Below are 25,894 nucleotides of genomic sequence, written 5' to 3'. Positions count from 1 at the left end.
GTATTTTTCAAGCGTATAATCGTTTATCAGAACATGCCACTGTTTAGTGATGATTTGTCGCAATTCCTTCTCATGTATAGAGAATTTTGTGACAAAGCGGACGGTATCAGCTTGTTGTTTAGGACGAGTGTTATATACAAGGTCTTCTCTGGACCGTTTTTTGGCTCGGTTAAATGCCTTTCTGAGTATGGACTTGGAATATCCCCTCTCCGAGAGGGGATCCCTAAGGCCATCAGATTGGGTTTTAAAACTGGATTCTGTAGAACAATTCCTTCTAAGGTGTAAGTATTGAGCATACGGTATGCTATTGACCAGGAGTCGGTATTTAAACTGGTGCCGTCAATGGCGGAGTCAGTCCACGGGGATGCGGTATCAGGCGGCACACACAGGCAAGTTTTAAACGTCCATTTTTTTACATTAATGGCCACTAATTTAATTTGATCACGTTTTACTGTTTACGATTCAATTACAACTCTCTAACCAACCCTCCCTCTCTTATATACTTTGTAGCATGATAAACTCCCTTGATTGTCGACAAGAACTACAACTCTTAAAGGCAGCACTAACCATCTCCTGAGCTCTGTTCCAATACTATATCATGGGATTGACTCAGATATCTAACTGAGATTGTCAGTTTAGATAAATATGTAAGTAATTCGGCCATATACTGAATCCATCAACCAATATTAAAATATATAGTTAGAGAAAGGGCCATTTTTCATATATACATATTTATATTTTTACAGCTCTGTAACCTTACAAACTACCAGGGCTGGATCTCTGTGTGCGCCCATCTCTTCCTGTGGCATCTTTTTGATTGCATTTTAGCGATAGCAGGATATATGACATGCAAATCAGTGACCTGATCAGGTGTCTAATAAGGTATAACAAACATCTTCCTCTCAATAGAATCTGCTTTATGTGTGGGTGATTTTCTGAGATCTTTCCCACACGGCACCTTACCCTGTATCCATATATGCATGTATCAGCATATATATATATATATATATATATATATATATATATTTATTTATTTAACTTGCAAGCAACAAGTGTAGGAAAAAGGTTTTAAGAGGTTAAACTTCCTTCCTCCGGCAGAGGGAAAGAAAAGATACAATGTAATCATTTGTGTTTACAGTTCAGTGGGAGACTAATGCTGATAGGCTTTTGTGGGAGGCTCTTTTTTTTTGTCAGCTTCTCCCTCACAGCTATGTAAAGAATCGAGCAAGTGTCATGTTAAGATCGTCAGGGGGAGTAAATCGCGTTCTCGATTCTGTTACGATTAATCGTGCAGCTCTTATATATATATATATATATATATATATATATATATATATATATATATATATATATATATATATATATATATATAAATATATAAATCTTTTTTCTTTTCTACTTAATATCGGCTCCCGCACTCGTCCCCCCCAGACTATCCGTGTTTCCCGATCCTGTTCCTGCATGCTGCCCTGTGGTCAAATTTGGACTCTTTTGGGTGTCAATCCCAATCGGTGTGGCTTTTGATGGGTCTGCACGGTGAAATGCTCACATAACTAAGTGTTTTTTGTACATGAACGGTTTGTAACACATTCTTATATTTTGATACAGTACCATTACGACCATATTTTCAACAGCTTTACACCCCTGAAGAAGCATTTGGCGAAACATGTTGGGCGCTCTTTTGTGGACAACAGCCAGATTACTCTCCGGATAAGCCGCTTTAATTTAATACATATATGGTCTATTAACACCTTTGAATCTTTTCATGTAATGTATCCAATTTTTTCTCTGTCTGTCCTTACTCCCCTTTACTTGTTATTGTGATTGATTTTATATTTGCATGTAATAAAGTCCAAATGATTTTAAATATATCTGTGAATTCCTGATCTTTATCTGGTACCCATACAGTCCCATCTCTTGGTCCCCTAGCCCTCTCCAAATCTCGCTACGGCGGGAGCTCTGAGGTTTCAGAGCAATATCTTTTTGAACAATTAATATGGGGACGTTGGTACCATTTTGTACTTTGTTATTTACCCCATCTCCATATAGCAGTGATGGCAAACCTTGGCACCCCAGATGTTTTAGAACTACATTTCCCATGATGCTCATGCATCTGCAGTGTAGTTGAGCATCATGGGAAATGTAGTTCCAAAACATCTGGGGTGCCAAGGTTCGCCATCGCTGCCATATAGACACACCTCAAATTTTTCCCTCCTTGATAACATGAAAGTTTAAAATACGCACAAATTCTCTCAATAAAAAAACATAATATGAAAATAATAACTGAATGATGCAATATATACGGTATAGAATATAAAATATAAACACACAGTTAAAATGTCAAAAATTAAATAGCACAATAGAGGTCAGCAATATAACTTGATATTATGGTTGTGTGTAATTGTGACACATGCACACATCAGAATGAATTAAGGAATCAAGGTGGGTCCCACGGAGAGACAGGCAGCGCCCGAGCTGTCACTCCCAACCAAAATGGCTGGCAGTCTCAACGACGGCAGCCCACACGGCAGAAACTTGGCACTACAGTAATTACTAAACAATTAACATGGGAAAGAGAAAAGGGGAATGAATAAAGGGGGAGAGAAAGGACGAAGAGGAGGGAGAGCAGGAAGAAAAGTGGGAGAGAAGTGTCGTACCTGGCAACATCCGGAGCTCTCCAGCCACCGCACCTCGAAGGGCTCCAGGTAGCCAAGCATTCATCATTGCAAATAAAAAAAAACAGAGGGCGGAGTGGATTCAGGGTCCATTGAGCCCAGCCAGAGACGGGTGGGCCAGTACCAGCAGAGCCCGATCAAGGCTCAAGGGCAGAAGGGCCGGGTCCCCCACATTCTCTAGCCATTGCCGCCACTTTGCATCATTACGCTCCTGTGTCCCCCTATACCTGGCGATCCAGTCCTCTGCATCCCTTATGACTTCCACCATGCGCCTCCACTCCAGTCTGCTCGGCACCTGCGGCCGCTTCCAATATATAGGGATCAATCTCCTGGCAGCATTGATATGTGGCAGTATGCTCCGCCGGTACCGGCCGATCGGCAGGCAGGGAACGTGCAGCAGGAAGTGCAGGGGGAAGTGGAGGGGGCCGAAGGAGATGTAAATATCTAGAATAGTTTTAATCTGGTCTTTAATATCACGCCAAAAGGGGGCAATAGCCGGGCAGTCCCACCACAGATGGAGGAAGGTCCCGCACTCCCCGCAGCCCCTCCAACAGGCAGCAGGAGTGGAAGGATAAATGAGGGTCAGGTGCGCAGGGACCCGGTACCAACATGTCAGCAGTTTATAGTTTGTCTCCTGCATCTTGGAGCCCACCGAGCTCGAATGGGTTAGCTGATAAAGGTGAGTCAATTGTGCTCAGTGAACTCCTGACCCAAGTGCCTCTACCATACCCTAAAGTATGCGGCTTTGAAATGGAGGATGCCAAAGCCAACAATCGGTATAATTCTGACACCAAATAGAGGGTGGGAGTATCCTGTATGAACAAGCATTCAAAGGGCTTGAGGGAGGCAGGTGGGCGAATAGAGGTGCCATGAACCATAAAAAAGTGGTGCAATTGCCTATATTTCCAAAAGTTCATGGGAGAACATCCATGGCGAGTTCGCAGTGGCTCATAAAGCAGCAGCCTGCCCCCCTCAAGCAGCTTGCCACAGCTGGCATTCCCATCATCCACCCACGGGCCAAAAAAGGCCATCTGTTCTCTCAGGGGGAACCAAAGGAAACCCCCCAGCGGTGCCAACAGGGAGAGAGGGGGCGCCAGGCTCAGAAGCTTATTCACCTGCTCCCAGACATTAAGTGCCTGGACCGAAGGGAGAAGTATACACTGAAAGCCCCCTGAATTCCTGGGACAGCCAAGGAGCATAGGACAGGTTCCTGCCTGCCATACATTTCTCCATGGAGACCCAGAGCTTGGAGTGGGTGTGGAAGCGCCAATTCAGGATGCGTTGGACGACAATTGCCCGATAGTATCGATGTACATCAGGCAGACCAAGGCCTCACAAGTACTTTGGACATTTCAAAGTTGCTACAGCTATGCAGGGCATTTCACATTCCAGACAAACCCTATAATCAAGCTATTGAGTTTGGCAAAGAAACTGCAGGGCAGAGGAACAGGCAGCATCTGCAGATAGAACAGCACTCGAGGGAGGATATTCATTTCAATGATGTTCACCCTCCCCAGCCAGGTAAAAGCTGTCTTAGTCCAAGCCAGAATGTTTTTAAGTGTTCGAGCTCTCCTAAACGTGTCCATTTTGAACGTCATGGAGCAACTCTGGTTGGAAAACCATGCAGAGGTCTGGCCCTCGAATACATTTCTCGACCCTGACATAAGGCATACAGGCTTGAAACCACAGTCCACTTTCAATCCGGTCCAATCCAAAGGACCTTACATAGAAACGTTCTATCAAGCTGTGTACTGTACTGAAGAAGACTTCTACAGTACTGAAGAAGTCGAAGGCTATTGGTTATCTCTGACGAAACGCGTATAGGGGCAGAGCCTGCGTACCTGACATTGTACTTTCCCTTTGTCCCAGCTGCATGTGCATCTGTCTGCATTGCGTGCACCGCTGAGTGCCGCTAAATGTGAGTACCTTTTACTATATCTAATAAAGACATTGGTATTCAGACGGAGAGCACTATATATGTCCCCTTTGTTTTATATATACACCGATTTTTGAGTTTGATTGGAGTTCATCCATCCCCACCTGAGTGATCTATGTTGGGCTGTCAGAGAGCTAGGAGAGGATAATCCCCAGGCTGCTACAGCTGATATATGCGATCTTTGACCCTTTATGGGTCTGTGGCTGAGGTGAGAAACCAATCTAGCCGGTGGTGGGATATATGCACAGCGGTGTTTGTGAAGAAATTTTTATGATTTTCTTACCACCTTTGTTTTTGTTTTTTTTTTTTTTTTACTACCTTGTTGGAAGTTTTTCACCTTTTATTTGGACACTTATGGACTTTATTTTGGACTCTTGATATTTATTGCACCGTCAATATCATCTGTTTATATATTGATTAAGTATTTCTGGCGCAGCACTTTTATAGGTATTTGCATATTTGTGAGGTGTTACACAATTTGTGTTTGCAGCCGGATTATTGCACTGATATTTGTATACTTATTTACACTAGTATTCATTTGCCATTTCAATTGTTTATACCATCTTTGGTTTTTTTCACTAGTTGGTTGCGCTGATAATTTATCTAAATGCATTGATTATTTCCTTCAGCCCATTGTCTGAACTTCCATCATACATTAGGGACTCCCACCATGTTGTAGAGGTACTCAAACCTTATGTTTGGAAAGATCATTACATGTGGGCATCATTGGACGTCTCCTCCCTTAACACATCTATCCCCCATGAGGTGGGCCTTGCTGCTCCCCAACATTTCTTGCTGAAGGCCGGTGACATTAACTTGGAACAGGCTATTTTTCTAGTTGATGCCACTGAATTTTGCCTGCAACATAAGTATTTCACCTTTTTTGGATCAGTTTTTCTTGCAGGTTAAAGGCACTGCCATGGGGGCCAACTTTGTCCCAGGCTATGCCAACCTCACAATGGGTTTTTGGGAGGAGAGGTACATCTGGACACTCAACCCCTTCGCCCAACACAGGGTTTTATGGGCGTTATATAGACAATATACTTTTGATCTGGGATGGTGGCCCGGATGTCTTCTCTTTCATCAATCATTGTAATGCCAACCCCATGGGCTTATCCTTCGCCCATTTGTTAGAGCCTCTAGAATTAATATTTTTAGATCCTGTCTTGTCCCATGAGGGTGGCACCATCATTAGTAGGAATCACACCAAGCCTACCAGTGGCAACTCATATCTTCACTACTCTAGTTGCCACCACCCCTCCTGGAAGCGAAACCTTCCCGGAGGAGAGTTCAACAGGCTAAGGAGGAATTGCACCAAGGTTGAGGACTATATTACACAGGGCTCGTCTAGTACTAACAAATTTATAGACAAAGGGTACCCTCCATCTTTAGTCAAAGAAGCCTTTGATGCCCATTTGAATTCTGCGAAGAATACACGTAGCAAGGCAAATACCCAAGATCACGGCACAATTAGATTTACTACAGTGTAAAACGACAAATAGAGAGCCATATCTGGCATCATAAAGAAGCACTACAAGATACTCCAGCTCGATCAACGTTTAGCCCTCTCATTACCTCCTGCTCCACAGGTGACGTTTAGGAAAGCTCAAATACTTAAAAACATTCTGTTCCCCAAGTAAATTACATTCCAACAAAAATAGGATTGCCTCTTGATACAAGATCATATTTTGATCATAGGACCGAAATATTTAAATGCAAGAAAAGAGGGTGTCTCACATGCCAGTCCATCCCACATGGATTGACTGGCATTAGAGACAATAACGGGAGATTGTTTAACATCAAACAATTTATTACATATTCAACAGAGTTTGTGGTCCATGTCCTGAGGTGCCCCTGCGGCCTGCTCTACATAGGGCGCACTATGCATACATTAAGTACACGAGTCGGTGTACACCGCTGACTTATTAAGAAAGGATGTGACAAACCTAGCGTTCCCTAGCATTTTTTACACACGCACCATAAGGATGCCTATGTTTTAGAAGTTACGGCCATAGAATCAATCCCCAAGGGTACATTGACGGACAATGAGCGGTTTTTACTTCTTTGCAAAAGAGAGGTATTTTGGCTATATTGTTTTGGCTCTTTGTCACCCAAATGGCCTTAATGAGGACTTGGAGGTTCACAACATAGTGTGAACCCTATACCGAGTAATTCTATTCATGTGGTATATTTGGCTGTTTTTTACACAAGTCTTCACCTTGATTTATTTCCCCCTTTTTTTTTTGCGTAGGTGCATTAGCAATTAGCACCTTAATTCCTTAATTCATTCGGATGTATGCATGCATCACAATTACACACAATAATATAAAGTGATATTGCTGACCTCTATTGATAGTGCTATTTAATTTTTGAGGTTTTAACTGTTTGAATTTTATATTCAATACTGTATATATAGAGTAGCCTTCAGTTATTATATTGTTATATATTTTTTAATTGAGAGAATTTGTGCGTATTTTAAACTTTTATGTTATCAAGGAGGGAGATAAGGGCACCGAGGGGTTAGAAGTGCAACCAAGCCTTTTCCTGGTTTGTTTGTAATCACAGTCTCGCCCCTTCCCCTATCTTTAAATTTCCGTTGCCATTCCTTTCCATGACTTGATAAAGTGCATGGCGTGAAACATGTAGTCATGGCAACCATAGCTTTTGTCCCACTTTGGTTCCTGGTGTTTTCACACAAGTGGCGCCTGTCCGGCTGATGTCAACCGCTCCGGAACTACAGCGGAGTCCTTTCATCCTCGCGCCGGCTGGTTTCCGGCTTTGTGAACACACTGCTCAGCAGTCCTGGGAGACTGACCTCCTCACACTCGTGCTGCTTGCTGCCAGGTGCCCTTGTCCACTCCAGCCCAAGGGGATGTAAGCATTTTATGTACTTTGTTTTCTGGTTATCAATACCAATAAACTGTTAACCCTTTCTATACTGGATGTTCACCTGACTCCTTTATCTATTGCATACCGGTCCGGTTCATGCGCTGCCTTCCTCATGTACTTTAGAAACAAATTTCAGCCTGCAATTTCTGGAGTTTGTCCAGATGAAGGAGCACTCTGGCTAAGGCATAGTCCAGCTTTGTGGACGGAACCAGGGCAGACTTCTGAAAATTCAGAATCCAGCTGAACTCACGCAGAATTCGTATTGTGATCTCCAGGTTTTCACCAGAGCAGAAGGAGACTCCGCTCGCAGAAGGAGATCGTCCAAACAGCCCAGTACGGGGATCCCCTGTTGGCATAGCAAAGCTAGCACCAGGTCGATCACTTGTGTGAAGACCCGAGGAGCAGAGGCGAGACCAAAGGGTAACACCACAAACTGATAATGCTCCTCTCCCATGGAAAAGCGGAGGAAGTGCTGGTGACTGGCACAAATTGGAAATGTGAAGTTAAGCATCTTTGAGGCGAGGAAATCCCCTGGACGCAGGGATGCCACCACCGTGCAAATGGACTCCATTCTGAACTTCTGCACCCAAAGTTGAGCGTCTTGAATTCCAGGATTGGACGCACATTGCCTTCCTTCCTGGGAACTGTAAACGGGTTTAAGTAAAAACCAGGAAAACGTTCCAAAGTCGGAACCAGGACAATCACCCCTTGATAGAACAGGTCTTGCACTGCCCCAAACAGACCCTGTAAATGGTCTGGGGTCAGGCACAAGGTGGAAGGAGAAAAGAACCTTGCCGGGGGACAAGAGCAAACTATCTTGCAGCCGGACCAAATGACCTTGTGGACCCACTTGTCTTGCACCAGGGAAGTCAACGGGTCCATAAACCAGCAAAGACGTCCCCCAACTCCCGATACGGGTGAGGGCGCACCTTCATGCTGAAGGAGCCTTGTCCGCAGGTCTGGAGAAGATGGCTCTCGGCTTGCCAGACGAGATTCGTTTGGATCCTCCAGAGGAGGCCCTGAAATGCTTTGAGCTCGTCAGTCGACCCTGAGGAACAAAAAAACTTCTTTCCAGCCAAAAAGGAAGGCCCACATCTACAACGAGGTTCCTTGCCCTTAGTAGTCTGTGGAAGAAAGGTACTCTTCCCCCGTGAGACCTTTTATGAGGTCATACAGGGTAGCTCATAACAGGCGATCTCCTTGAAAGGGAAGATCAGTCAAGGCATTTTTAGAAGTTTGGTCCGCAGACCAGCATTTGAGCCAAAAGACACGCTGAAGGATCACTGCCAAAACAGAGCCGAGCCACTAGGGGAGCCGCATCCAAAGAGGCATCACAGATTAGCCCACTCTGTCAGAGTTCGGGATACCAGGTGGCAAATAGCCTCAGTGCTGAACCAGCCAGAGTGTACATATATCGCAGGCCACATCCTCCGCTACTGTCAGCTGGATCCTTAAAGGCTGGGGACTCTTCAACCAGAATCATGATTGCCTTGTTCAATCTGGAAACCAGAGGGTCCACCACCATCAGAACAGTCCACTTAAGAAGAGACTCCTCATAGGGGTAACGCCTAGTAAAGCGCTTAGGGTCCCCACAGGGACACTTCATTCGTCTTCACTCTTTAGCGACAATTCTGACAAAATAGGCGGGGAAAGGAAACACCTTTGACGCTCTGGATGGGTTGCGAGTGCCAAAAGGAACCTGCGCCTCCGTCACAGCTGCAGCCTCCACATCTTTAAGGTCTCACACACAGATACAATCAGTGCTTCCACCAGCGCCTTTTCATGCGGGGTTGCAGACATGGAGGAATCATCCTCACTATCCGAGGACTCCGGGTTCGTGTTTGCAAACCTAGCAGGGTAAACCACATCCGCGGCAGCCAGAAGCCAGATTAGATTCAGGATCTGATGAGCCAGATGAGGCAGGGGAAGGCAGGGGGGGTGTTTGTGCTTTTTGCTAGCCAGTCACCTGAAGACCACCTCCAGCCAGGACACTTCTCCAGGACCGCCGTCAGTGCATCAATGGATGGTTGGAACCCAGAGGGCCCCGCGGTCTCAGAGGGGATCAGGCGGGGAGATGTGCTCCAAAGACTCCATGAGTCAACAGGGGAACCCTACAAAAAGTGTACACACTGCAAGGGACAACCCCCACTATGAGAGCAGCACCACCAGGTCACCAGGCACAAGAACCAAGCGAATCAGGGCTCCAGTGTCATGGCAGCACCACAAGGCTTACAGGGACCAAGGAGGGAAACCCAGGAGCCCCCACCAGGTACAACTTCCCCCCCGCACAGCCAATCGCCTGGTCACCGACGGCGCACCCCTGGCCCCCCATCGCCAGCTAGCACCCTGTCCCCACCCCAGGAGGTGCACCAGACCACCCAGACCGTCCCAGCATATGTGGAGGGGGGTAGGATGGGGGACACTGGAAAGAGGGGTGCCTGATAAGGAGGGGAACCCGGGGGTCCGACCGTCCTAAGGAGAGGCCCACGTCCACCCTAAAACCCTCCAGGGGGAGAGAGGATAGTCATTCACCATACCAGGAACCAGGCGGGCATCGCTCCAGACAGAACCCCTCTCCAAGGAAATGGGGGGCTGTCGGCCAGTAGGAACACTGTGACTTGGCCCGAGATTCAGGCATATGCTACCTCGTGAGGCTTTAAACTCGCAGGCCAGCCCCCATCCAGTGGACCGACCTAGCACGGCACAGAGGTCAGGGCGCACTCGCTGGCCAGACTGGGGTGACCACTGAATCTAGATTATCCAGCCGGTCGCCCAGTCCAACAGTTGATTGTAGATCTCAGTAAAAATCCAGGAGTAAAAAATTTCTATCCAAAAAAAAAAAATTGCGAGGACCAAAGATCCCAGCAAGGAACTAGGTCAATCTGCCTATAGCAGAGAGAGGGAGTATACCCCCTGGGACTACCCATAAGCATAGTCAAGTTCTTATTCTGCCTAGTGTCCTACTGCTGTAGGGGGCAGTATAACCCAACGGTTAAGAATATCAGGAGCTGTGTCCATCAATGAACGAAAGAGAAATGTTTTTTTTTCCCAAAATGTTCAGTAATTTTTCGTTTACATCGCAGAAAACAAAAAACCCAGCGGTGATCAAATGCCACCAAAAGAAAGCTCTATTTGTGGGGGAAAAAGGACACAAATTTTGCATTACAGTGAAATTACCAGTTAAAGTAATGCAGTGCCAAATAGCAAAACAATTCTCTGGTCAGGAAGGGGGTAAAACCTTTCGGAGGTCAAGTGGTTAACATGCAGTTTCCAGTCCAGGGATCCAGTGCTGTCCTCGTTAAGGCCAGTTCTTTATCGGTCTTGTGGGAAGTTGGCTGTTCCTTTACAGCCAGCTCCCCACTGCACATGCATAAGTTGTGCTGTACTTTGTTAATGGACCTGCAGCCCTCAGACCTGTGACATGTCCCAGGAGGTTGTGGGCAGGTAGGAGAGGGGGGGTGGGGGCACAGAAATCTGCTCAGATTGCCTAGGGGACCAGGTACCTGTCAAAGGTAGGTGGGTACTTCCAGAAAAGTGGGTACTTCCAGAAAAACAAACGTAGCGGAACTTCCCTTTTTGGGTGAATCTTATGGATTGAATCCCTCACTGGCTTTGAACAGCTCTTAAGGACACATCTCCATACTTTACTTGGGTAGCCCTAAAGTGTTCTCACTCATTCTCTCACCATTCTGCATTATTCCAAATTCAAACTTCAAAATTAGGAATAATGGCTAAAGCCAGTATGCAGACCTAGAGACTCAAATGAAATTTCTAAGACAGTTACTGAACTGGAAAAATATATTTAGCATACAGCAACACAAACAGGTATAAAAGGGATGAAACATACAGAAGAATAAATCAAAAGTTTATTTACCTAGCGTCTTTGTCACCTGATTCGAGTTTAATGCAATCGGATACAAGTTTGAGTGCCCTTTCAGACATTGATACAGTTTTCTGGACAGCTTGAAGCTCCTCCTCAGTGGGATAGATCTGAGCATGCTTTCTCATAATGAACTGGTCATCTATAGATTCTCTCACTTGAGGTGAATTATAATGTTGAGGCGAATTATAATGTTGAGGTGAATTATAATGTTGAGGTGAATTATAATGCTGCATAAAAAAAAAAATCCAGGAATAAATAGTCTGAAAAGACATACGAACCTAAAGAAACATTGATCACTCATTAATAACAGCAAGCTTGCTTTAAGGACTTGTTTATACAGGCGCTGAGTTGCTTTTTGCTGCATCTGTATGCACCACAGAGTATATAGGAGTGAATGCCGATGCAGTGGTTACACAGACACAAATCCATGTCAAATTTTGACACACAGGAAGTAGGGGGTGCATGGATTTGAATACACACCATTTATGTTCAGATCCGCTCACCCACTCCTGCCCAGATGTAAAATTTTGACATGAAACTGTCTGTGCGGCCGAGCGTCTGCATCGACTTCAATGGGCTTTCCGCATGCAACTCTGAGATGGATGCAGACGCAGAAAACAGTGCCTGAGAATAACTTGAACCTAAAATACTCTAAGTATGCATCTTCCGCACATTACTACAAAGTGCAGGATAATTCTGATTTATATATCCCTTTGTAACATACAACCCTTCTCACAATGCTCTGTGCCTCCTCTGTGCTGCAATTACCTCGCATTCCTGCCTGAATTTACTTTTTCCCTTTTCACAAAAAGGGACCTCTGCTTCCTGCCTCAACCATTTTACTTTTTCCCTCTTCTACACTGTCCAGTGTTCTTAACAAGCCTACCCTAATCTTTTTCTGGTTACGTTTCCACAAACGCTTCCTACTATATCTTGTACAGGACCTACTAATCACTTAACCAACCCTTCTGTCTTTTTTACTTTGGGTCCCTGGGCACACTTTCATGTCAATAGGATGGCTAGGATTTTGGAAAACCTCTCCAAAAACCACCCAGCTGAACTTTAAGTGGCTTACTGCCACTACAATGTTTATCTCTGCTGTGATTGTTAAAGCCATCACACATTTCATTGAAAACGTTCAGCCTCCTTTACCACATCAAATTGACCTTCAGGTTTACCATCGTCTTTGCCATTACCCAGAGAAACCAATTAGTCCAAGAACAACGCATTACTCGGTTAGCTAATGTGTTAGCAATAATGATAACACTGTAAGCGCTTCCTTTTCCAGTATTTGACAGGGCAGTGTCTGCAAAGGAACCATACACAGTGTGGCAGCAGGCACTGTTGGTGTACTGTGAGGCAGAACCCTAACAGTACATGAACTCCACAGGCATTTGACACTCCACTGTCAACTACTCTGACTTCCCGCCTACAGTACAAGTTATCCAACAGCCCCTTTTTCCTCAAACCATGTATTGGTTCCACTGTTTTATACAGTTACAGACTCTTGCTTGATCATCATCAGTTGTAAATTTATTTCAGTCAGGTTTACTTTTGCTCAATACAGCCTGCAACACATTGTTCCAACTATTGGTACTCCGCAGCAGTAACGAGGGGACTCTGAGGTACAGTTGGGCAAAAAAATATTTAGTCAGCCACCAATTGTGAAAGTTCTCCCACTTCAAAAGATGAGAGAGGGGCCTGTAATTTCCATCATAGGTAAACTTCAACTAAGAGAGACCGAATGGGGGGAAAGAATCCAGGAAATCACATTGTAGGATTTCAAATGAATTGGTAAATTCCTCAGGTAAGATAAGTATTTGGTCACCTACAAACCAGCACATTTTCTGGCTTCTCATTTTCTGGCGCTCACTTCAAGAGGCTCCTTTGTCCTCCACTCGTTACCTGTATTAACCACTTTACCACCGGAGGATTTTCCTGCTAAAAGACCAGGGTTTTTTTTGCGCTTTTTTACTGCGTGACTTTAACGGACAATTGCGCGGTCGTGCGACGCTGTACCTAAACGAATTTCACGTCCTTTTTTTCCCACAAACAGAGCTTTCTTTTGGTGGTATTTGATCACCTGTGCGATTTTTTGATCACGCGCTATAAACAAAAAAAGAGCGTAATTTTTGCAAAAACAACAATATTTTTCACTTTTTTTTATATGAAATTCCCCCCCAAAAAAATGTAAAAATCAAAATTTTTTAAAATTTTCGGCCAATTTGTTTTACGCTACCTATGTTTGATAAAAAAAAAAAACGCAAAAAGCGTATTTTGATTGGTTTGCGCAAAAGTTATCGCGTTTACTAACAAAGGGAAAGATTTATGTCATTTTTGGTGTTTTTTTTTTTAACGAGTAATGGCGGCGATCTGCAATTTTTTTGCGGTACTGCGACATTGCGGCGGACAGATCGGACCCTTGACTGACATTTTTGACACTTTTGGGGGTACCAGTGACATTACTGCAGTAATCAGTGCTATATATATGCACTGTTACTGCAAAAATGACTCTGGCAGGGAAGGGGTTAACAGTATTGGACAGGGAGGGGTTAAGTGTGTCCTAGGGGCGTGATTCTAACTGTGCAGGGACAGGTCTACTAGTGTAAAAACAAAGATCAACAGTTCTACATAGTAGAACTGTCTGATCTTCACTTTTACACAGGGGGAACTGACAGGCGGCTTGTTTACATAAGCCGCTCTGTCTTTCTCCCGCTGTACCGGCGATCGTAGTGTGACCGGCGGACATCGGGTCCGCCAGTCACACTCCCGCACTCCGTGAACGAGCCTCAGCGGGCGCGCGCCTCAGCGGGCGCGCGCCTGCCCGCTATTGGCTCTAGAAGGAGTGACAGGCGAGCGACGTAGACCTACGTCACTCTGCCTGGCCGGGGCCGACTGCCGCAGTAAATATACTGTGCGCAGTCGGCAACCGGTTAATGGCACCTGTTTGAACTTGTCATCAGTATAAAAGACACCTGTCCACAACCTCAAACAGTCATACTCCAAACTCCAATATGGCCAAGACCAAAGAGCTGTCGAAGGACACCAGAAACAAAATTGTAGACCTGCAACAGGCTGGGAAGACTGAATCTGCAATAGGCAAGCAGCTCGGTGTGAAGAAATCAACTGTGGGAGCAATTATTAGAAAACTTAAGACATACAAGACCACTGATAATCTTCCTCAATCTGGGGCTCCATGCAAGATCTAACCCCGTGGGGTCAAAATGATCACAAGAACGGTGAGCAAAAATCCCAGAACCACACTGGGGGACCTAGTGAATGACCTGCAGAGAGCTGGGACCAAAGTAACAAAGGCTACCATCAGTAACACTACGCCGCCAGGGACTCAAATCCTGCAGTGCCAGACGTGTCCCCCTGCTTAAGCCAGTACATGTCCGGGCCCGTCTGAAGTTTGCTAGAGAGCATTTGGATGATCCAGAAGAGGATAGTGAAAACGTCATATGGTCAGATGAAACCAAAGTAGAACTCAGAAGGAACCAAGGTAGCCTTGTTTAAGGGGCCATTCTTTAAAAAAACAAGAAGGGCAATGGCTGCTATTAAGTCGGGGTACTTTCCTACTCAAACTTTGGGGGTACACCATTCTGACCAGTGGCGGCTGGTGTGTTGAGGGCGCAGGGGCGCCGCCCCCCCATCCATGCGTCCGGCCCCCTAATCTGCATGCAGGGCGCCGGACGCATTGAATTCAATGGTTTTTCTCTCTTTTTCAATCACCTGTTTAGAGCCAGAGGCTCTAATAGGGCGATGCAAAGGGTGGTCCCGGAGGGCAGAGCAGTGTGTCCCGAGCCCACCCATTGTGTGACAATAGCGAATGAAAATTCACTATTGTCACAACTATCCTCCTCCTGGCCAATCAGGAAGCCGGTCTAATACCGGCTTCCTGATTGGCAGCATGGCAAACCCCATGCCATTGGCTGAGGAGGAGGCGGGAGCGGGAGGACCAGAGAAGACGCGCCGCCAGAGTGAGAAGAACCGCCCGCCGAAGCTGTCGCCAGAGTGAGAAGAAGCCGCTGCCAGAGTGAGAAGAAGCCGCTGCCAGAGTGAGATGAAGCCGCCCGCCGGGAGTCCGGGACCTGCTCCAGGTAAGTGCACTGGTCTCGGGGGGTGGCACACTGTAGGAGGCACAGCACCGTGTTCACTGCATTGAAGGGGGCACAGCACAGTGTTCATTGCATTGAAGGGGGCACGCACGCTGAACTCTGCATTGGAGGGGGCACAGCACTGTGTTCATTGCATTGAAGGGGGCACAGCACAGTGTCCATTGCATTGAAAGGGGCACAGCACAGTGTTCATTGCATTGAAGGGGGCACAGCACAGTGTTCATTGCATTGAAAGGGGCACAGCACAGTGTTCATTGCATTGAAAGGGGCACAGCACAGTGTTCATTGCATTGAAAGGGGCACAGCACAGTGTTCATTGCATTGAAGGGGGCACAGCACAGTGTTCATTGCATTGAAGGGGGCACAGTGTTCATTGCATTGAAGGGGGCACAGCACAGTGTTCATTGCATTGAAAGGGGCACAGCACAGTGTTAATTGCATTGAAAGGGGCACAGCACAGTGTTCATTGCATTGAAAGGGGCACAGTGTTCATTGCATTGAAGGGGGCACAGCACAGTGTTCATTGCATTGAAGGGGGCACAGCACAGTGTTTATTGCATTGAAGGGGGCACAGCACAGTGTTCATTGCATTGAAGGGGGCACAGCACAGTGTTCATTGCATTGAAGGGGGCACAGCACAGTGTTCATTGCATTGAAGGGGGCACAGCACAGTGTTCATTGCATTGAAGGGGGCGGGGCACAGTGTTCATTGCATTGAAGGGGGCGGGGCACAGTGTTCATTGCATTGAAGGGGGCGGGGCACAGTGTTCATTGCATTGAAGGGGGCACAGTGTTCATTGCATTGAAGGGGGCACGGCACAGTGTTCATTGCATTGAAGGGGGCACGGCACAGTGTTCATTGCATTGAAGGGGGCACAGCACAGTGTTCATTGCATTGAAGGGGGCACGCAGGCTGAACTCTGCATTGAAGGGGGCACGGCACAGTGTTCATTGCATTGAAGAGGGCACGCACGCTGAACTCTGCATTGAAGGGGGCATGTACACTGGACACTACATTGAAGGGGGCATGTACGCTGGTCTCTGCATTGAAAGGGGGCATATACCATCTCCTGTACCATGATCTGTGACATGCCTGTACCATATCTGTGCCATGCCTATACCATATCTGTGCCATGCCTATACCATATCTGTGCCATGCCTATACCATATCTGTGCCATGCCTATACCATATCTGTGCCATGCCTATACCATCACCTGTGCCATGCCTATACCATCACCTGTGCCATGCCTATACCATCTCCTGTGCCATGCCTGTACCATGACCTCAAAGTCACGCAATCACCCCCCCCCCCCCCCGGGTACATAAAAAAACCTTTTTAGTTGTCTAACTCGGCCAACGCTCACATAGGCAGACAACCGAGTGAAAAAACCCTTGGGGGTTCCCATACACATCCGTGGACCCTCAGCTTTCATCACCTAAATTAGGGATGGTACCGAAAGGCCAGGGATGTACAGCCACGCCACACATTGTTTCCCCCGAGCAATTCCATTTCAAAACCATTCCCTTTGCTTTTCTTCCCTTCTTCCTTACTTCCTTCCTCCCCTTTTCCTTTTATCTCTTTCTGCTCATCTAATCATCACCGTTCTATGATTAATACATTTCCATATTCTATACTTTAGATTTTGTTCCAGGAATGATTTTTGAGCCTCTCCCAATTTAGAGGCTTCTTTTCCCAATCTTCAAAGTTGACCTTTCAAAATTTCCAAAAATTCCTGTAATTTTTCTGGAAATCGTAAGGTTGCTGAGATACCCTGATGTTTAACAGTCAGACATGCTGGAAAACCCCATCTATAGGAAATGTCCTTTGATTGTAGCAAATGTGTTAGGGGTTTTAAAGCCCTTCTACGGGCTAATGTCCCAGCTGATAGATCTGTAAAGATGAGTAGCTTAGATCCATTAAACTCTATAGATGCAGATTTTCTCATGCCTTGTACTACATGCTCTTTTATTTCATAGGGCGGCACAGTGGTGTAGTGGTTAGCACTTTCACCTAGCATCAAGAGGGTCGCTAGTTCGAATCCCAAACACGACACTACCTGCCTGGAGTTTGCATGTTCTCCCTGTGCCTGCGAGGGTTTCCTCCGGGGACTCCGGTTTCCTCCTACACTCCAAAGACATGCTGGTAGGTTAATTGGATACTGTATAATAAAAAAAATGTCCCTACTGTGTATGTATGTGAGTTAGGGACCTTAGACTGTAAGCTCCTTGAGGGCAGGGACTGATGTGAATGTACAATGTATATTGACAGCGCTATACAAGTACCTGAAATAAATAAAAATAGTGGTGAAACCTCACTGTAACATCCCTAGGGACAGCTGTTGAAATTTTACTTGGTCTCTGTTATCTGTGGATTCTTTCAAATACGATAGAAGAGAGTTCTTTCTTTAAAATTTTATTAAACACCTTACTTGCTGCAGAGTCTAAATCAGCATCTTTAATACCCTTAGGTAATACTCAAATCCTTAGATTATTTCGTCTACTCCTGTTCTCTTGATCTTCAAGCTTATATCTAATATTGCTAATCTCTCCCCATTCCACTAGCGCCCTCTCTCATAACTCCAGGATAGCCTCCCTATGTTCATCTAGATGATCTTCTACTTCTTCGACACGTTGTAGAACATTTTTTATATCAGTTCTTGTTGCATCCATTTCTCCACTAATCGTATGTTCAAGATGAGAGAACATATCTGCCATAGCTTGCTTTGTTAAAAGTGCTTGTAAAATTTTTCAGACTCTTCTCCAGTAATTGCTGTTGCTGACTCTAAGGGAACTCATCATTTTTACTGATCACACCCTGTGGGGACAGATTTACCAAAACTTTGTTTATCTTCTGGAAATATTTTAACCCCCCCCCCCCCATCTCTACCTCTTCCTTCCCCTCCATCCAGGTCCTTTTTTTTTGTTTGTTCTATTAATGTTGAGGTAATTTCCTCTCCATTCCCTACTGCTAGGTCTGACTGTTCTTCTTGTCCTGAGTCAAGTAAGCCTTCATCAAATTTTTACCTTTTGGATTTGTTTTCACTCCTTTCCTCCAGCTTTCTAAAAAAAAATAAAATAAAAACCCCAGAAGGGGGAGGGGAAGGAAACAGACAACTAAACGGAAATGTTAAGCTGTATAATGCAATTAAACTCAAATCCCCTTTATAAGATATAGATATCATTATTGCAGTCCTTAGTCTTCTATATTCAATATTTTTTTACTTGCAGGGGTACAGTGCTTTGTGAAAGTATTCGGCCCCCTTGAAATTTGACCTTATGCAACATTTCAGGCTTCAAAGTTATAAAACTAATTTTTTGGGAAGAATCAACAAGTGGGACACAATCATGAAGTGAAATGAAATTTATTGGATATTTCAAACTTTAACAAATAAAAAACTGAAAAATTGGGCGTGCAAAATTATTCAGCCCCCTTAAAGCGGAGTTCCGGGCACAGAAACCATTTTTTCAATAAACATACCCCCGGGACAGTCAGGGCTAGCACATTCCACAATGGCTAGCCTCTGATCTGTCCCGGTTCGCACTTACCTGCAAGAAGAAATACTTAGAAAATTTCTTCCACAGCGTTTCCATCTCTTATGGTCAGCTGAAGCCGGCGCGATCCTCTTCCGCGTCCTCTTCTCCCAGAATGCGCCTGCACCGGCCCCTCTTGTCACTTCTGGTGCGGCGCCGCATTCCTCCACAGCTTCTAGGCATGCCCAGAAGCTGTTTAGCAGAGAATGCGGCGTCGCCCCGGAAGTGACGAGCGGGGCCGGTGCCGTCGCATTGATTCCTGGGAGCGATGACGTTCAGCTCCCAAGGAATCATTGCAAGCCCGGAAGTGACGGCGGAGCCGCGGCGCAAAGGGAGGAAGTGAAGAATAGGGGAGTATCTTCGATCTACAATTACAAGGGGAGTACCAAAAAAAAAAAAAAAACCTAACTATCCAATTCTGTTTCAGGTGAAGGCGAACAAGCGGACGGCATAAAAAAAAAAAATCGATTTTGTGCCCGGAACTCCGCTTTAAGTTAATACTTTTGCTGCGATTACAGCTGTAAGTCGCTTGGGGTATGTCTATCTGTTTTGCACATCGAGAGACTGAAATTTTTGCCCATTCCTCCTTGAAAAACAGCTTGAGCTCAGTGAGGTTGGATGGACAGCGTTTGTGAACAGCAGTTTTCAGTTCTTTCCACAGATTCTCAATTGGATTCAGGTCTGGACTTTGACTTGGCCATTCTAACACCTGGATATGTTTATTTGTGAACCATTCCATTGTAGATTTTGCTTTACGTTTTGGATCATTGTCTTGTTAGAAGACAAATCTCCGTCTTTTGCAGACTCCATCCGGTTTTCTTCCAGAATGGTCCTGTATTTGGCTCCATCCATCTTCCCATCAATTTTACCCCATCTTCCCTGTCCCTACTGAAGAAAAGCAAGCCCAAACCATGATGCTGCCACCACCATGTTTGACAGTGGTAATGGTGTGTTCGGGGTGATGAGCTGTGTTGCTTTTACGCCAAACATAACATTTTGCATTGTTGCCAAAAAGTTCGATTTTGGGGTCATCTGACAAGAACACCTTCTTCCACATGTTTGGTGTGTCTCCCAGGTGGCTTGTGGCAAACTTTAAACAACACTTTTTATGGATATCTTTAAGAAATGGCTTTCTTCCTGCCAATCTTCCATAAAGGCCAGATTTGTGCAGTATACGACTGATTGTTGTCCTATGGACAGTCTCCCACCTCAGCTGTAGATCTCTGCAGTTCATCCAGAGTGATCATGGGCCTCTTGGCTGCATCTCTGATCAGTCTTCTCCTTATATGAGCTGAAAGTTTATAGGGACGGCCAGGTCTTCGTAGATTTGCAGTGGTCTGATACTCCTTCCATTTCAATATTATCGCTTGCACAGTGCTCCTTGGGATGTTTAAAGCTTGGGAAATCTTTTTGTATCCAAATCCGGATTAAACTTCTCCACAACAGTATCTCGGACCTGCCTGGTGTGTTCCTTGTTCTTCATGATTCTCTCTGCACTTTAAACAGACCTCTGAGACTATCACAGTGCAGGTGCATTTATACGGAGACTTTATTACACACAGGTGGATTCTATTTATCATTAGTCATTTAGGTCAACATTGGATCATTCAGAGATCCTCACTGAACTTCTGGAGAGAGTTTGCTGCACAAAGTAAAGGGGCTGAATAATTTTGCACGCCCAATTTTTCAGTTTTTTATTTGTTAACAGTTTGAAATATCCAATTAATTTCGTTCCACTTCATGATTGTGTCCCACTTGCTGATTCTTCACAAAAAATTAGTTTTAGATCTTTGTTTGAAGCCTGAAATGTGGCATAAGGTCACAAAGTTCAATGGGGCCGAATACCTTCGCAAGGCACTGTAGCTTTGTCAGCTACCACTAGAATATCATAAACCAAAGAGTGGCAGACCATGGTTCTTTCAAAAACATGTGCACAGCCACAATGCAATTTTGGTGTTCCAATGCCTTCAAATACTTTCAATACCTTCAGTGCTTTTCAGTGCTCAGTACTTCGTACTTTTCAGGACTTTTATTCTCCATGATATTCCAACACTCTTCCAGCACTTTAATCCAAGGTCTTTACAGTTAATCAGATAAAATCAGTTACAGTTATTCAAATAGTTTTTTTGCTCACCAACTTTTCCTCCACCGCATCTAAGCATAGGTCCCCGTGGCCATTTCCACATTTCCCAGCTGTAGTGATTAGATCATACAAGTCACTGTCTGGGACAATCTAGGACCAGAACTGGGAGAGGACCTCCCTCCGTGTCAACCGTCTTACCGAAGCTTGCTATAGACACCAGTCCTTAGTCCCAGACCTCAATGCCTCTCTGCAGTATTCGGTATTGGTAGGCGGTAGTCAGAAGTGCTCCAAACCAAGCCGTGCGGCCGAGCTGCTGATCCACGCCGATCCAATACAGAGTCGAGCGTGACCAGGCCAAGCCGAACCGACTCTCTCTCCAGCTGAGCTGAGTCAGCGTGAGCCATCGGCCTCCCTCTAGCCACTCCCGGCACTCATGTCAGTCTGTTCTCCCGTTCCCAGCATCCACACAGCGCACAAATCGCACATGGGCCGTCTTCACCGGCTCCAAGCACCAGGTATGGCTCCAGGTCCAAACTGCTGGCAGGACTTCAACAGGTATCTAGGCATGTGAGCAGACTATTGCTAAACAAAGCATGGGACTCAACAGAGAAAAGTAAATTGCATCCTTGCTCGAGGGCTACACGCAGAGCTCACAGCAACACGCTGCTAGGCGCCATGAGCCAGAGCTCACAGCAACACGCTGCTAGGCGCCATGTTGTTACTCCGCCTCTGCCTATATCAATACCCTGAAGTAGGGAAGCTGTCAGCCAAGGGACGGCTGTGACTCAGACCCAGGCCCGGTCGTATGAGACCCTGCGAGACGTTTAACTCGCGGGCAAGCCACCGTCCATGAGGCTATTATCGCGGCCGAACGAGTGCGCAGCTGCAGTCTGCACGCACTCGCTGGCTGGGCTGGGGGGGGGGGGGGCCGGGGAACCACTGAATCAAGATTATTCAGTGCATCGCCCAGCCCAGCAGTTGATTGTAGCTCTCCAGAGTGAAAAATCCCAAAAAAAAATATAAGGAAGAAGAAAGTTGCAAGGACCAGAGATCCCAGCCAAGAGCCTAGGTCCTTACTCCTGACTAGACAAATTAAAATGGATTACCTAGAGCAGAAAGAGGGATTAATATACCAACTGAGGATGGCCCATAAGTGTAGCCAGGTGTTTTTTACTCTGCCTAATTCCACTCCTGGATGAGGCTATATAACCCACTAGTTATGATTTATGGAGCGCAGTGTCAGTCAATGAACGAAAGAGAAATCAGTTTCCTTTTCTTACACCAGCTTGGGACATTTTTATATAGTTTACTTCACTCAGACCCTCCGAGTGTTTAAGTATTATTCCCGAGTGACCTGGAGTTCCTTTGAAAGAGTTTCTTGGTCACCTCCAGTCCCCCATAGATCTAGAAGACTGGAGTAATGCCTGGAAAATAGTGGCCAAATGCTCCTTTAACACAAGTACACAAGCAAACAAGGTCCTATTCCGATTCTGGTATTGGGTTCCTGCCCATATAGCCCATGCTTTACTTGGGAGTAGGGATAGTGGTTTCTGCAACTGGACAGCAAGGGGGTGTCATGCACTGTGTCCGTCGATGAACGAAAGAGAAAACTGAATTTTTGTAAAATCTTACCTGTAAAATTCCTTTCTCTGAGTCCTCCGACAGTCGCCGCCACTTCATATTCATCACTAATGGGGGTTATTGACCTTTGCTCCGTAGGAGTAGCTAGGCAACAAAATAGTCAAGATCAAAGCTTTTAACATATCCCACCCCTAGGGGGTGGTCCCCTCAGTCAATACCTCCCTGCTTCCTGCATTCCCAACTCAGTTTCAGTAGCATAGCAGTAGAGTACATAAACAAACCCCAAAAGAGGGGCGGGGGCGGCGACTGTCGGAGGACTCAGAGAAAGGAATTTTACAGGTAAGATATTACAAAAATTCAATTTTCTCTTACGTCCTCCGACAGTCGCCGCCACTTCATATTCATCACTAATGGGGACTTCCCATAGCAGTGTAGACATGAGGGGTGGGAAAAAACGCAGCCGCGCATAAAGCAACGCAGTACCCACATCAGAAAAAAAGGAACCTTACCAAAGTAAGAAAACCAACTGGGCAACATGAAAAAACTTGAACAGGAGCAACAACCCAGGAAAACAAAAAACTAGGGATAAAAACATCCCAACAGCCAAGGACCCAAAAACAAGGGACCCTAAGGCACTGCCGCACTAAGAACCTTGCGGCCAAAGGAAGCATCTGCCGATGCCTGAACATCCACTTTGTAGAATTTTGAGAAGGTGTGAACGGACGACCAAGTCGCCGCCTTACGCACCTGGGCCACAGAAGCCCGATGATGACAGGCCCAAGACGTACTCAGATCTGGTAGAGTGAGCCTTCACAGGCATGGGGGGAACTTTTCCCTTCAAAGCATAGGCCTGTTCAATGGTCTGTCTGATCCATTTGGCGATGGTAGAAGTCGACGCCGCCATGCCCTTCCGAGGTCCCTCTGGAAGGACAAATAGAGAATCCGACTTGCGAAAGAATTTAGTCGATGACAGGTAAACCCTGATCGCCCGAACAACATCCAAGGAATGCAAAGCCACCTCCTTCGGATGTTTAGGCTTTGCGCAAAGTGAAGGCAAGACAATGTCCTCATTGGGGTGAAATTCCGAAATCCTTTTCGGAAGAAAAGACAGGTTAGGTCGCAAGACCACCTTATCCAAGTGAATCACCAAATACGGAGATCTGCAGGACAAAGCCGCCAGCTCCGACACTCTGCGAGCCGAAGTGATCGCCACCAAAAAGGCGACCTTCTTGAACAACATAGACAACGAGATCTCCCTGATCTTTTCAAAAGGAGCATGTTGCAACACGGACAGAACAAGGTTCAAGTCCCATGGAGGCAAAGGCTCCCTCCTACGAGGGACCAGATGTCGCACCCCTTGAACAAAGGTGCTAACCAAAGAATTAGACGCCACAGGGCGTTGAAAGAGAACGGCCAGCGCAGAAATCTGACCCTTAATCGTGGCCAACGCCAAACGCTGGTCCACGCCTGTTTGAAGGAAAGCCAACACCCTCGATACCGAGTACGAACGAGGGGAATACCCCCTGGACTCACACCAGGCAAAATACGCCTTCCAAGTACGGTAGTAAACCTTCCCCGAAGAGGCCTTTCTAGCCTTGATCAAAGTGTGAATGACCTCAGGGGAGAGACCCCTATCCTTCAGGACCTCGCTTTCAACAGCCATGCCGTCAAAGCCAGCGACTGTAAAGCAGGATGGAATATCGGTCCTTGAGACAGGAGATCTTCTCGAAGAGGCAGACGCCACGGAGCGTCGACCGCCAGATTCACGAGGTCTGCGTACCAAGACCGGCGAGGCCAGTCTGGCGCCACCAGAATCACCGTGTGTGGTTCCGAGGCCAACCTGCGAAGGAACCCGGACAGCAGTTGAATCGGTGGAAAGGCATACATCAGACGATACTGATGCCAGGGCGCCACTAACGCGTCTGACGCGTCTGCCCGAGGATCGCGCGCCCTCGCCACGAACCTTTCCACCTTGTTGTTTAGACGAGACGCAAACAGGTCCACATCTGGTGAACCCCACTTCGCGCACAACATCTGGAAGACATCCAGGTGAAGGGACCATTCCCCCTGGTCCAGGGTCTGGCGACTCAGATAATCCGCCTGCCAGTTCTCCACCCCCGGAATGTGAACCGCCATTATCGCCGGGACGTGTGTCTCGGCCCAAGACAGAATGTCGGCCACTTCCCGAGCCGCGCGGGCACTCCTGGTGCCCCCTTGGTGGTTGATGTAGGCAACCGCTGTGGCATTGTCTGTCTGCACCCGAACCGGACGGCCCTGCAGCCTGTCCGTCAAACGCCGAAAGCAGATTTATTGCTCGCAATTCCAGAATGTTGATCGGAAGGGAGGATTCCTCCTCCGACCAAGTTCCCTGGTGACCCTCGAAAATGGGGATGTGAAGATACGCATCCTTCAAATCGATGGATGCCATGAATTCTCCCGGAACTAGAGCAGCCACCACTGATCGCAGGGATTCCATGCGGAACTTGCGAACCCGCACAAAGCGGTTCAGAGCTTTCAAGTCCAGAATCGGACGTACCTTGCCCTCCTTTCTGGGCACAGTGAACAGATTGGAATAGAACCCCCGGAATCTGTCCCGATGAGGCACCGGAACCACCAGGTGCAGATCCTGCAAGCACTCCGGAAACAGCTGAAGATTTGAAGGAAAAAATCTGCTCGCCGGCCGAGAGAGAAACTCGATCTTGTATCCAGATCGAACGATTTCCTGAACCCACCTGTCCCGAATGCGGGCCAGCCAGGGTTGAAGAAAACCGAGCAAACGACCCCCCACCCCAGAACTGGGTGAGGGCGCCCCTTCAGGCCGCACTGTTATGGGCAGCGGACCCGGACTGGCCAGACTTCTGCTTACCTGCCCACGGCTTCTTCTGGGAGCCTTGGCCTTTGAAGGGCTTGCCCTTATAGTACGACCGAAAGGCACGAAAGGACCCCTGAGAGGGTCTAAATGAGGTAGTCTTCTTACCACGAACAACTTTAGACTTGTGAGTTTGGGGCAAGAGCGTGCTCTTACCCCCGGAAATTCCCTTTATCAGAGTATCCAAGGATTCGCCAAAAAGGCGAGATCCCGCATAGGGTAAATTAGCTAAAGTCTTGCGAGAAGCTTGGTCAACAGACCAACATTTCAGCCATATCAGACGGTTCAATACCGCCACACTTTGGAGGCGCGCAGTCAAAGGGACTAA

General features: G+C 46.5%; 1 protein-coding gene across 1 annotated transcript in view; it reads right to left on the bottom strand.

Annotated features, from left to right (window-relative positions):
• The window catches only part of ZFR2 (zinc finger RNA binding protein 2), a gene marked incomplete at its 3' end in the record, with an annotated part of 435,737 nt that overhangs the window by 192,853 nt on the left and 216,990 nt on the right, over positions 1-25,894 (bottom strand). The window contains exon 10 of the mRNA XM_082246780.1: positions 11,375-11,610. Within this exon, the coding sequence (XP_082102906.1) occupies positions 11,375-11,610 (236 nt within the window). The remainder of the gene's footprint in view (positions 1-11,374; positions 11,611-25,894) is intronic.

The sequence above is a fragment of the Pelophylax lessonae genome (assembly GCF_965119305.1).
Source record: "Pelophylax lessonae genome assembly, chromosome: 1".
Classification (NCBI taxonomy): Eukaryota; Metazoa; Chordata; class Amphibia; order Anura; family Ranidae; genus Pelophylax; species Pelophylax lessonae.
This window is presented reverse-complemented; position numbering and strand designations above follow the sequence as displayed.